The 13,637-nt window shown below is 52.9% G+C and overlaps 1 protein-coding gene across 2 annotated transcripts in view; it reads left to right on the top strand.

The window, feature by feature from the left end:
* SQSTM1 (sequestosome 1) overlaps nt 1-13,627 on the top strand; it is a 26,459-nt gene extending 12,832 nt beyond the window's left edge. The window contains exons 1-8 of one of the 2 annotated variants that reach the window (XM_043585404.1): nt 572-1,167; nt 2,913-3,008; nt 3,511-3,740; nt 3,835-3,976; nt 5,422-5,502; nt 11,159-11,370; nt 11,559-11,754; nt 12,780-13,627. In XM_043585404.1, coding sequence (XP_043441339.1) covers nt 702-1,167; nt 2,913-3,008; nt 3,511-3,740; nt 3,835-3,976; nt 5,422-5,502; nt 11,159-11,370; nt 11,559-11,754; nt 12,780-12,937 — 1,581 coding nt within the window. In that variant the 5' untranslated portion in view covers nt 572-701 and the 3' untranslated portion in view covers nt 12,938-13,627. Of the gene's footprint in view, nt 1-571; nt 1,168-2,912; nt 3,009-3,510; nt 3,741-3,834; nt 3,977-5,421; nt 5,503-11,158; nt 11,371-11,558; nt 11,755-12,779 lie in introns of those variants that run through there. The other variant, XM_043585413.1, reaches the window with a different exon arrangement.
* The last annotated feature ends 10 nt before the right edge of the window (nt 13,628-13,637 follow it).

Raw genomic sequence — 13,637 nt, 5'->3', positions numbered from 1 at the left:
CCCCAACTTCCTCCAGACCTTGAGAACAGGTGGATTTTGTCACATGAAGCAGTGTTTCTTGGTTACTAGCTGGAGGGCTGTTGGTCTGACCCCTGGGGTGCCCGTGAGACCCACAGGCCTGAGACCACACAGGCCCTTGGGGCACCACCTGCTGAACCGAGCTCTGCGCTGACAGGTGGGTGCCTGGCTGCCCATGGGGAGCGCCCTGGGCTGCAGTGAACCCGTAATGACTACCGAGGCTCCAGGAAGCCTTGGCTGGCCCTCCGGCCAGGTGAGCGTGAGGAGACTCTGGGCTCAACCTTACCCTCTATTATACTGGGAGCTCCCTGATGCTCAGGCCTGAACTGGGGGTATGTCCCTCAAGCCAGTAAGGGGCCGTCATAGGGGATGCTGGGGGCGGTGGAGCGGGCTGCCACCCGGGAAGCCAAGTGCTTCGGGAGGCTGTGAAGAATGCAGACTCGGGACAGAACCTAGGGGTCTAGTTTGTTCTGGCCTGGGGCTTCCGGCCTCTGTGGGCCCCCTCCCGTTGCTCTGGGTATCCCCGGCGGCCTCCGTTCTGCTTTGCTGAGTCACCGCCCGGCCCAAGCCTGGGAGGGCTCTGGGGCGGGACCCCTTCGGGGTGCCTCCCCTCAGGTGAGGATGCCGGGGTCCCGGCCTAGATGTCGGAGTCCTAGGCCGGTCTCTTGGGGTGCGCTAAGGACATGAGGAGAGGTGTCGGCAATACGGGAGTACCGGAGACTGTGAGGGAACACTTGGGGGCGCGGGAGAAGAGGCGGGAGCTTGCTGGAGGCCTATGCAGGGCGGCGCGCGCTCGCCTTGAGGGCGGAGCGGGCCGCCGAGTCCCCGCCCCCAGGAGGCCGTCCTGGGCGGGGCTTCCCGCGTTCTCTACAAAAGCCGAGCGCTCTTTGCCGCTGCGGCCCAGCTTGCTTCCTCCTCACCAACAAGCAGTGATGGCGTCGCTCACCGTCAAGGCCTACCTTCTGGGCAAGGAGGACGCGGCCCGTGAGATCCGCCGCTTCAGCTTCTGCTTCAGCCCAGAACCCGAGGCGGAGGCGGAGGCCGAGGCGGAGGTCGCGGCTGGGCCCGGACCCTGCGAACGGCTGCTGAGCCGGGTGGCCGCCCTGTTCCCCGCGCTGCGGCCCGGAGGCTTCCAGACGCACTATCGCGGTGAGCGGGCCGGGCGCCCTCGGGCAGCTGCTTGGGGCCGTGACGCAGGCTTGCCGTGCGGGGCCGGGTGGCTGGCCCTTCTCGTCCGGCCTGGCGGAGCCTGCCGGGGTCTGCTCTGACCGCTGTCTGGGTGGGCGTCGAGTCTGCCTCGGGCGCACTTCTGGGCCCGGTGCTGCAAGGCTCTCTCGGTGGGTTTCAGGCCCGGGGGCGCAGGGCGCCGCCCCTCCCCCCGCCGTGACGTCGCAGATCTTGGCAAGGGCGCGTGGGGGCGTCCTAGCCGGCTCCCGGCGGGCACTCAGGTTACGCTGACATCCTGTGGCTGCCGAATCTGGGCTGGCTAGGGCCGGGTGGGGGTTCAGATAGGGCCCGGGAAGGGCCGGCCGGGGGCAGAAGTGAGACGGGAGAATGAGCGCGGGGGTGCGAGGGCTCAGGCAGGGCTGCCTGGCTGACGAGTGCGCACACTGTCCCCCTGGCAGTGGACAGAGGGCCAAAAGCAAAACATTCTTCAGAAGCGTCGGTGGAGGGACAGAAACCCGGGAACCAGCTCAGTTTCTTGCTGCGCTGGTGTGACTGGTGGCTGCTGGTGGGTGGGGTGGGGAAGTGGTTGTGGCTGGGAGGGAGGCGGGCAGCCAAGGCCGGCCCCTGGGGAGGGGCAGCGCCGGGACCTCCCTTAGGAGTGCTGCCAGCTGGTCTGCCCGCTTCTGGATTGTTTTGTTTTGTTTTGTGATGACTTTATTGAGCTGTAATTCACTTACAATTCACCCACTTAAAGTGCACAGTTTTGAGCGACTTGTGCAACTGTCATCACAGTTTTCAGAACCTTTTCATCAAATTACAAAGGAAGTGTACCCTTTGGCTCTCTTCCTGTTCTCCTCACCCCTAAGCAACCACTGATCTTTTTCTGTATGGAAGTCCTTATTCTGGACATTTCACATAAATCTGTACATGGAATCTGACCATTATGTATTCTTTGGTGACTGGCTTCTTAGCATAACATTTTCGAGGTTTACATGTGCTGTAGCATAGTTCAGTACTTAATTCCTTTTTGTGATGAATAGTCTCCCATTTTACGGACATACCACATTTTGTTTATGCATTCATTAGTTGATGGATATTTTGGTTAATCACCTTATGATATCCTGCCCCTGTTCTTGTGGTGGACGTTTCATCTGGTGGCCCACAGACCTGGCCCAGTCTGCATGGTGTAATGTACTGTGTGGTTTGGCCTATGTGGTGGGACTTGAACACCATTAGCTAAATCTAAGTCTAAAAATGCAAGAGTACGTACAGATACTTTAGCTTCATTGGAGCAGGAAGTAGGCAGACCTAAACCACAGGAGGCCCAAGGCCTTTGGAAGGGCTGGGCCCCTAGGAACCCATCACAGGTATGGATCTCCTGCAGTTGAAGATGGGTCTAAAGCGTGGTCGGAAGTGGACCGAGGGAGCACCTGTTTACAGGACAGCTGGCTTAAAGGCAGAGCAGGTGGCCAGCTGTCCCTACGAACACATGCTCTGTCTCCCGTGGGCGTCCACGGCCCATGTTGGGGTGCTTACCTTCCAGGCAGTGGGGAGTGAAAGGGCATTCTGACCTCTGGCCTCAGCCCTGCTGGCCCCTGGCTCACACAGGTGTGCCTCAGTTTCTAGGCCTGCAGGTGCCCCTTTAGGGTTGGCCTCAGCCCCTCTGAGCAGCTTGTGTTGGACTGAGAAGCCCTGGGTGCTTACGTGCCGTCTTTTAAACAATCTAGATGAGGACGGAGACTTGGTTGCCTTTTCCAGCGATGAGGAGCTGACCATGGCAATGTCCTATGTGAAGGATGACATCTTCCGTATTTACATTAAAGGTAAAGGTCTGAAGCTGGGTGCTTCTTCTAAGTAAGGTCAGCTTGAGATTTTTGAGAAATCCCTTCAGAGTGGGAGGGGGAAAGAACCTGTGGGTTGAAACCAAGACTTAATCATCACTGTGCTTGGCCCGAGAAAGGAGTCTGTCCACCGCATGGGGTGGGGCCTGAGGATCTCTGGGTTCATTCTTGATTATGCCTAGACCAAGTGCCTTGGGCTGGGACAGCTTTGGGGGTGCTGTGGGGTTTATTGTAATATGGGGAAAGGCCAAAGCTGTGTGGACACAGCTCCCTGCCACTTCTCGCTCGTCTGGGTAACCAGCACAAGGACCAGGAACCTCCTGGCAGTTTCTCAGGTCCCTTTGTTACTGTCACTTGAACAGCTGAGTTCTGCAGGGACTCTGTCTGGAGAGTAGGGCTGGGGCCTGCTAACTGAAAGCCCTATGGTGGTGACGAACGGGAGACTTCTGGGGTCCCACCTCTCAGCTCTCTGCCCTTCCTGCAGAGAAGAAGGAGTGCCGGCGGGACCACCGCCCCCCGTGTGCTCAGGAGGCACCCCGCAGCATGGTGCACCCCAATGTGATCTGTGATGGTTGCAATGGGCCGGTGGTGGGGACCCGCTACAAATGCAGCGTCTGCCCGGACTATGACTTGTGTGCTGCCTGTGAGGGGAAGGGCTTGCACAGAGAGCACAACAAGCTTGTCTTCCCCACCACCTTTGGGCCCTTCTCCGAGGTGAGTGGAGCTTCCCTGAGGGCTGGGGTGGGCCTGGGGCGGAGGGAGTCCCCTGACATGGTGTTGTGCCACCCCTCTGCTTGCTCCTCGTCAGGGCTTCTCGCATAGCCGCTGGCTCCGGAAACTGAAACATGGGCACTTTGGGTGGCCCGGCTGGGAGATGGGCCCACCGGGGAATTGGAGCCCACGTCCCCCTCGTGCAGGGGATGCCCGCCCCAGCCCTGCGGCGGAGTCAGGTGAGGTTTGAGTCTGCCAGCTTCTGAAGGGTGAGATGGCAGGGCTGGTGGAGCCGGAGGGCCTTCCCCAAGTCCAGAGTCTGCTGCTGGGCCTGTGGCCCGGCAGGCACTTCACAGCTGTTCATGGCATTTGATCCTAACAAACCCTGCAAAGTGGGGGGACATTGTCTTCATTTCATAGCCGGAAAACTGAGGCACCTAAGTGCCCAAGGCCACTAACTCACCTGCACTGAATCTAGCCACGGCCCAGGCGTGATCAGCTGTAATCTTCCCCCAGCTTCTGCCTCACAATGCTGCCCTTCTGAGGTGGCCCTCACCTACAGGCAGGGAGGCCCTGAGAGCTCCCACACCTCTGTGATATGCCCGCTGCTGCTTTTGTGTTGGCTGCCAGCAAAATCAGCCAAATCTGCTCAAAGCTTTTATTTATTTATTTATTTACTTAAAGTTTATATATTTATTTTGAGAGACAGCATGAGCTGGGGAGGGGTAGACGGGGCAGGGGAGAGAGAGAATGCCAAGCAGGATCCATGTGTCGGTGCAGAGCTTGATGCAGAGCTTGATGCAGAGCTTGATGCAGAGCTTGATGCAGAGCTTGATGCAGAGCTTGATGCAGAGCTTGATGTGGGGCTCAGTGCCACGAAGCTGAGATCATGACCTGAGCTGAAATTAAGAGTCAGATGCTTAAGTGACTGAGCCCCCCCCACTGCCCCCCTTTTTTTTAAAGTAAGGTCTACACCCAACATGCAGCTTGAACTCGACCCTGAGATCAAAAGTCCCATGCTGTACTGACTGAGCTATCCAGGTGCCTCTGCTCAAGTCTTTTTTTATTTTTTTCTTCTCTTTTCCTTTTTTTTTTTTTTTTTTTTTTAATGTTTGGCTTATTTTGAGAGAGAGCAGGGGAGGGGCAGAGAGTCCCAAGTAAGCTCTGCACTGGCAGCGCAGAGCCTGACATGGGGCTTGATCCTATGGGTCATGAGTTCATGACCTGAGCCAAAACCAACCAAGAGTCAAACACTCAACCAGCTGAGGCACCCAGGCACCCACCCACACTCAAGTCTTTTTAAACACAATCACAAAGTTAACTTACATGTGGCTTGTGTTCTAGATTTTTGGATTTTGGTTTTATTCTGATTTTATTAACTGTCCTTCGATTTACCTCATCCTTTGGAACAAAGATGGGGATGTTTGTTTGGTTTTTGATGTGGTTTGAGCTAGAACATGGTCCATTTTTTCTACTGCGTGTACTGAATCCCCCACAGGTATCTGAGCACCAGGGTCACAAAGGGGCCGAGAGTGGGAGAGAGTGAGGGAGGGCTGCCAGGACAAGGCCCCTGGGGATAGAGGGGACCCATGATGAACTTGATAGGATTGCAACAGGTGTTCAAGTCACTGAGAAACATGCTTTGAATTAAACATCTTTGTTCTTGTTTTTTTGCAAATCAAAGCTTCTGGCCCATCGGAGGATCCCAGCGTGAATTTCCTTAAGAACGTAGGGGAGAGTGTGGCAGCTGCCCTCAGCCCTCTGGGTAAGTAGCTGTCTTTGTCCTTTGATAGCAGTGTTTCGAGAACTAGTGGGTGGCTGTCTGGTGGCTTGTCCCTGGGACACTGTAGAGGAGTTGTCACTGCTGTGCCCTTGATACTCGTGAGCATCTGTTGGCTCACCTTGACCTTTGCCATGTGCTGCACCCCAGGTCACTCAGTTGAAATCCCTGACAAATTCTTGAGCTTTCCACGTGGTGTGAATTGGAAGCAGTGAGTGTGTGGTTGGGATAATCCCAAGAGGCTCAGCTGCAGGGCTGGCCTGTCAACTTCAGATAGTTCTTCCCACAAAGGGCACTCTGCACTTTCCCCGAACGTGAGTCTCAGGTTTACCCAAGGACTTAAAGTGAGCAGTTAGCTGAGATGCTGTTTCTTTTTTTCTCCCCTCCACCCCCCCCCCCTTTTTTGCAACCCCAGCTTTTCTGGGTGCTTCCTTACGTGCCTGGCTTGTGCTCGAGCTGGGGAGCAGTGTGTGATAAGGAGTTCTGTGTGACACTGGATTTCACAGTTGTGAGGTTTCTCCATGGGTGAACCACAGCGAGTACCTTTCTGGTGGTGTGACTGGCCCTAGGCTTTATCTATTTATTTTTGTAATTTTTTTTTAAGTTTATTTCGGAGAGTGTGCACACGCTGGTGAGTGGGGGACAGGCACAGAGAGAAAGAGAGAGAATCCCAAGCAGGCTCCCTGCAGCTAGCACAGAGTCTGATATGGGGTTTGAACTCAGGAACTGTGAATCATGACCTGAGCTGAAGTCTGAGGTTTAACCGACTGAGCCACCCAGGTGCCCCTGGCCTGAGGCTTTAGAAAGTACCTTCTGCATCTGCTGGTCTTGATGTGGGGGCTTCCAGACAGGGCTTTGTGGCAGTGATAGCCCACTACAAAGGTGACAAGATTATAGTGGCTCCATAATCTCTGACTAGAAGTGCCCTGCTTTGTGACTGCAGTGGCAGGAAGTGCCCACACAGATGGTCTAGAAGTCATGTCCAGTGTCTGAAAGGATGCTGGTGGAAGGGGAGGCATGACTGCCCTCACCTCCAGTGTGAGAGCACCCCAGCTCCCACTCCTTCAGCCCAGAACGCAGCTTTGCGGCAGCAGTGATGTCCTGGCATTGCTGCCCGTCAACACCTCAGGCCGCATACTGTTTTTGTACTGGAGTTTCAGGCACTTGAGGGAGAGAAAAGAACTAATGTTGTTAATGCTTTATAAGGGGCATCAAATCAAGAGATAAGCTAGTGCTAAACCCCAGCTGCCACTCACTTACAACGTGGTGTTGAGAGTGTGAAGGCACTGGGTATTTTGAGAGATGGTCCTCCAAAGGCTGGGATTTAGGGGCACGGGAAGCTTCTTTTTGGAAGACAGTTAATGGGCAGTGGTTCTCTAGCCTGGCTGAGCATCAGAATCACCAACACGGGTTTTTGGGGTATAGATTTTGTTGTATGGGAATGTTACTAAAAGGACTCTGAAGAACAAAGTCCTTCACTAAAAAGAACGAACAAGACAAGCCGGCGAGTCCTAAAGCCAAGTTTAGGTTCAGGTAGGGAACTTTGGAACAGTGTAGAGTCTCAGGTCCACTTTTTTGATTCTGGTAAATGGGTCTTGGGTAGGGCCCGGGGTCTGTTTTGAAGGCTTCCCAGGCCACTCTGGGTCACACTTGCTGTCCATCCGGAGACCCATCTGAGCTTGTGGCATGTTTCAGACCTTGACCTGGGTGCCCCACTCAAGACATCTGGGAATAATTTTGGCACTGCCCAGGTGTTTTGGGATAAGGGTAAAGGCCCTTTTTAAGTCTTTCAAAGTGGGTGGAGTTGCTTTCTACAGCTAGGGAGGAGCCTAGAGCTCTACAAAACAAGTAAAGTTTCAGTAAATATGCCTTTGAGTAATTTCAGTCCCAGAGAGCCACTTGAGGAATTGATTAAGCTCTGGTGTTGTAGGTATCTTCCTTACTCATGAGTACCTGATGGCTAGGATGACTCATACTGCCAACGGCTGAGAAGGGACTGTTCCCAGAGCAGGGGCCCAGGGACAGCCGTTAATACCTCCCAGAGGGCGGTCTATGTGCAGTGACTCAGCAGCTTTAAAGTAAAACTCCAAGGCCTTTTTTGGTAGGTGCCATGAGAACCAGCTGAGCAGGTCCACCGCTGAGTCCCAGGACTGTTCCTGGCCTGAGTTTGCAGTCCCTGACGTCCAGGACTTGAGAAAACCCTTCCCCACACAGAGGCTTTGGGGGAAGCAGGGCACAGACTGTGGTACATATTGTAAGCCCCTGAGTGTCAGGTTATCATCAGTTGGAGAACTTGGCTTCTAGAATCTCTCGTTCATTGACAGAAGTCCCATCGTTCATCCATAGAGAAAAGTGAGAGTATGTGGGTGTTCATTGTACTGTTCCAAATTTTCTGTTTGTTGGAACCTTTCATGATGAAATATTGGAGGCTAGTAGGGTAAAAACAGCTTAACTATGGCAGATGGGGGGGTGGGTATTGGTAGCTAAGCCTGTCTTTATCTCTGTTTGGTCCTCAAACTCTACCAAAATAACAGTAAAGGGATTAAACAACATGGTGAAAAAATGATAGGGGACAAGATGAGGTGACATCAAACTTTGGAAGGTGGGAAATGGATGGAGGGTAGTAACCAACAGTGGAGGCATCAGAAGCCCGCATCCTGCACAGGAATACTGGTGAGAGGCAAGATGGCCTCTCAGGGTCCAGGAGAGGCCAAGGAGCAGTTAAGACCACTGTTCCGGGATCACATAGAGATCACTGGCTGGTCAGCCAGATGGTGGCCCTTGCCAACCCATGCACAAGACCTGATGTTTAATTGCTGGACCCAGGGAAGCTTTAGCCTTAAGGACACTATTACCTTACCCTGCCCTGTGTCCACAGCCTGGAATTGGGCACCATGAATGAGCAGTGGGTCTTTAGCAGGCGCTAGGGAGTCCCTGCTCAGGGGAGGCCGAGCATGCTGGAGCAGAGTCCTGCAGCTCTGCTGCCTAGGATCCTGATGCCTGGCCATACACCCAGTCACCCTGCAGAGGGAAATGAATGATGGCCCTGGCCCCACAGGGAGTGCCTCACTAGGATCGACTGCCATGGATCACCGACCATTTGGGAAAATCTCAGCACATGGACAAGAAGGAACTTGGGAAAGGACATTACAGGAAAAAGAATGTTAACATCCTCAGTGAGATACAAAAATATATTTCTATCCTTGAAAAAAGAATAGGATACCATAAAATAACAGATTAAAAAAATTTTTTTTTAATGTTTATTTTTGAGAGAGTGAGAGCTCACGTGTGAGCAAGGAAGAGGCAGAGGGAGACAGGATACGAGGTGGACTCCACACCGACAGCAGAGAGTCCGACGTGGGGCTTGAACTTCCAAACCGTGAGATCATGATCTGAGCCAAAGACAGACTGAGCCACCAGGTGCGCTCCAAGATAAGAACAGATAAGAATGTTCTTAGAATCCAGAAGAAAAATAACAAAGACCTCAGAAGGGGGCTTAGATTTTCAGGTCATTTTGAGGAAATATTCCAGAAGCAAAACAAATAGAGATGAGAAGAGGGAAAAAGTGAGAAGATTTGAGGATTGATCCTGGAGGCCCAGTATAGGATGAATAATAGAAATGCTAGAAAGAACAGACAAAACCGAAGGAAGGAAATGAGCAAAGAATGTAAGAGCATCTCAGCACTAAGGACATTAACCTCTGGGTTGAAGGGGACCCCAGTTGTCTTGGACAATGACCAAAAACCCCACACCAGAGCTTACTGCCTGGTTTCAGAGCCCTTTGGATAAAGGGAGGCTCTGGAAATGCTCCAGGTTATCCTAAAAACTGGAGAGTTCAAAGCCAGCACTGGAAGCTGGAAGACCATGGAACAACCAGTGACCTCAAAAGCCTGAGCTGAAATGGTTTTTCAACCAAGAGAGCTACCCCCACCTGATTGTCAAGTGTGAGGGCAGAACAAAGTTGTTTTCAGGTATGCAAGGTCTTAGTCATCTTCCTTGGCTCCGACCCTCCCCCAACCCAACAAAATGAAGACATAAACACAGAACGAGGAAGGTGCTCAAAATACGGGACCCAAAACATGAGCAAGATGGGGAGGCGTCAGGTGGGAGAGGAGAGGCAGGTGCAGCATTGCTGTGCCTCTGGCCCAGGGAGCTGCCAGCATGGGGCAGTGCCAGGGGTGGTGCTAGAGGGATGGTTTCCAGGGAAAAACTGGACTTGCAGGGGTATCTGGCACTTAACCCAGGTAGAAAATTCCATAGAGCTGTTGGCAGAATACGGAGAGAGTCAGCAAATGAGAAAAGTGAGTGTCGTTAATGTTGCAAAAGGAAAAAAAAAAAAAAAAAAAAAACTACAAGGAAATAAGTTCGGTATTTGGGCTGGGAAAGAACAATATTTATATAGTGGCATTAATATAAACACAATGTTGTCACTAAAAGTTTTGAAAGCATAGGGGAAGGGGAGGTAAGTGGATCTAGAATAAGAAGCCAACAAGGAAGAGCAGTGTGGATTGAAAGCTGTCTTTTGGGAGTGGGCAGGCTGTGGTGGGGGACAGGGAGTCTTTGAGATAGGCTTTAGGAGCTGACTCTAAGCCGTGGGTGTGTCATCCTTTGATAAATTAGTTAGAAACACAGCCTGGCGTCTGGGTAGCTGTCAGTTAAGTGTTTGACTCAGGTCGTGATCTCATGGTTCGTGAGATCGAGCCCTACACCAGGCTCTGTGTTGACAGCATGGAGCCTGCTTAGATTCTATCTCTCTCTCCCTGCCTCTCTCCCACTCAACGCTCTCTCAAAAATAAACATTAAGGCACTGGGTGGCTCAGTAGGTTAAGCGTCTGACTTTGGCTCAGGTCATGATCTCATGGTTGTTGAGTTTGAGCCCCACATCGGGCTTGCTGCTCTCTGTGCAGAGTTCGCTTCAGATCCTCTGCCCATCTGTCTCTGCCCTTCCTGCTGGTGTGTTGTCACTCTTCTCTCAAAAACAAACTTAAAAAAGAGCACCAGGGACCACCTTCCGGGTCCTCAGTGAGCATGTGCCCGTGTGAGAGACCAGAGGAGACCTGCTGGCCTGTGCTTCCAGCCTCACAAAGTTAAGCAGGATTCTAGCATTTACTCTGGTTTTCACATCACCAGGCCCCACACACAAGTGTGATGCTTCATGTGGTCCTCAGCGCTGTGGCTGGGACAGCCTGGCCACCTGGGGGTTTGGCTCCCCATTCCTAGGGCTTGGCCCTGCCTGCCGTACAGCTGCTGCCCACACATTTAGGGAAAGACAAGATCTCTTTATGGGGTTTCTGGCTCCAAAGCTGACCTGGGATGTTAGCGGAGATTAAAGTTTCCATAAGTTGGAAGAAGAGAAAGGTCCAATGAGGTGGACAAGTCAGCAGAGTTTTTCTAGAAGCCAGGATATTGGGAGTAGTCAGCCCTTGGGATCTTGAAGATAAAGAGATGACCATCCATTTGCCTGGTCCTGCTCAGTCTGTGTGACTGTGGAGCGTAGCAGATCCCACTCTGTCCTGACCCGTGACGCTCAGGGGGACTGAACATGGAAGGGCTCTGTAAGCCCGTGCGCCCCACACACTGTCACATCAGGGAGGCCCTGTGAAGGCCTCACTGGTTTTTGTTTCCTCCTCGGCCTCTGTAGGCATCGAAGTGGATATTGACGTGGAACATGGAGGGAAGAGAAGCCGCCTCACGCCCGTCTCTCCGGGCAGCTCCAGCACGGAGGAGAAGTGTAGCTCTCAGCCGAGCAGTTGCTCTTCTGACCCCAGCAAACCGGACGGGGACACGGAGGGTGCCGCGCGGTCTCTGGCAGAGCAGATGGACAAGATAGCTCTAGAGCCGGGGCAGCCTGAGGCAAGTCTCCCCCTCCAGAGGCCACAGCCACTGCCTGGTGCTTACATGGCTGGCTGATGGCCTTTCTGTTACAGTTCAGTCTGTGAGCCCTCTGCTAGAACTTTCCTTGCCCTTTGTCCACACCTGCCTCTCCCAGGAACTGGGGCTGTGGGCGGGTCCTTGTGTGCTCATGACTGCTTCTGTTCCAGGAACAGATGGAGTCTGATAACTGTTCAGGAGGGGACGAGGACTGGACTCATTTATCTTCAAAAGAAGTAGACCCGTCTACAGGTGAACTCCAGTCTCTACAGATGCCCGAGTCCGAAGGGCCAGCCTCCCTAGACTCTTCTCAGGAAGGGCCCACAGGGCTGAAGGAGGCCGCGGTGTACCCACATCTGCCCCCAGGCAAGTGATTTCAAACAGTTTTATATTTCTTTAAAAAAATTTTTTTTTTTTAACATTTATTTATTTTTGAGACAGAGAGAGACAGAGCATGAACGGGGGGAGGGCCAGAGAGAGAGGCAGACACAGAATCTGAAGCAGGCTCCAGGCTCTGAGCTGTCAGCACAGAGCCTGATGCGGGGCTCGAACTCACAGACCGTGAGATCGTGACCTGAGCGAAGTCGGACGCTCAACCGACTGAGCCACCCAGGCGCCCCAACAGTTTTATATTTCTATCTTTATCCTTCAGAGCATCTAGTCCCCTCCCTTTAGCTTCCAGAGTCATGAAGGCTGTGGGATTTCAAGGCTCTGGCACCGCCACGTGCCCCTAGAAGTGGATTCAAAGTCCACCTTCCATTTCCCTGAGGGAAATGTCGATCTCAGAGCTCCTACAGGAGCCGGGAAGGCCGACCTGTGGAGGGTGGTGTGCCTGGCGGTAGGGCCACGTGAGGACTGCGCAGCCCCGGGTGCATTGAGTAGGAAAGGCAGCTGACCTATTGCTTTGGTTTGTTATGGTCACAAGACGACAATGTTTGAAATGGTAAAACAGGTGAAAACCCGGCTGTGCGCCAGATTTGTATATATGTTCTCTGCCTCAGGGCAGGGGCAGCAACCTATAGCTTATGGGACAAGAGTGAGTTTTTCATTTTTACCATGGTTGGAAAAAAATCAAGATATGAAAACTAGATGAAATTAAAATGGCAGTGTCCAGAATAGAAGTTTTACTGGAGCACAGCCGTGCCTGTCTGTTGACACAGCGTCTGGCTGTTTTATGCTGTAATGGCAGAACTGAGTAGTTGTGAGAAACCATATAGCCTCACACAACAGCTTAAGATATTTACTCTCTGGCCCTTTACGGGAAAGCTGGTCAACCCTGGCCTGGGAACTTCACTCTGAAGGTCAGAGAGCCCGTGGAAGGGCCGGCTCCACAGGCACGGGGTGCTGGCTGGCTGGACTCGCCCTCATGGCTTTTGTCCTCTCTCTGGCAGAAGCTGACCCCCGGCTGATAGAGTCCCTCTCCCAGATGCTGTCCATGGGGTTCTCAGACGAAGGCGGCTGGCTCACCAGGCTCCTACAGACCAAGAACTATGACATCGGGGCTGCCCTGGACACCATCCAGTATTCAAAGCATCCACTGCCGTTGTGACAGCTTTTGCTCACTTGTTCTGTCCCCTTTCTTGTCTCATAGTTGTTTTGAGCTAGTGTAGAACAGCAGGGCCTCTGTAATGGCCAGTTTCTCTGCATTCTTCCAGAATCTGGGGGGCGGGGATGCATGAAGCCATATAGGGCAGGAGAACAAGTGAGAGGAGGAGACCTCAGCGTGTGTGCCAATGTCTGAGAAACGTCTACCAGCTTTCCTTGGGTACGTGGAGACTTCCTGGGGCAGATTGAAAGTCCTTGCTGGGGAGGACACTGAGGCCACATGGCGGCATATTCCTGTTCTCCCCCCACCAGGATTACACCAGCAGTCCAGAATGTCTTGCCTAATGGCCTTCTGCCTTTTTTTAATCACTACTCACATGCTGACATGTAGTTGATTTTCTGCTAGAAACCTGATCCGCTCCAAGTTAAGACGAGTCCCGCCAACATCCTGTCTCCTGTCGGGGAGGAGGAGGAGCAAGTGCAGGAGGGGAGACTAGCGCAGCCTGGGACTGGTCAGGAGGGGGGACTGAGGGGACGGAGGCTGGAGCTCACGGATACTGCCTGTCGTTAACCACTGTAGTTCTCTCCTTTCCCGAGTGTCCTTGCTTTTAAAGAAACCCTTTGTGACCATTCTGTTGCTATGTTGTAAACAATCTGTAAGCACCTTAATCAAAGATGTTGCAACCAGAGATGACCTGATAGTT

This window comes from Prionailurus bengalensis, chromosome A1 (genome assembly GCF_016509475.1).
Source record: "Prionailurus bengalensis isolate Pbe53 chromosome A1, Fcat_Pben_1.1_paternal_pri, whole genome shotgun sequence".
Classification (NCBI taxonomy): Eukaryota; Metazoa; Chordata; class Mammalia; order Carnivora; family Felidae; genus Prionailurus; species Prionailurus bengalensis.
Note: the sequence above shows the minus strand (reverse complement) of the source record. Positions and strands in the feature narration are given on the sequence as shown.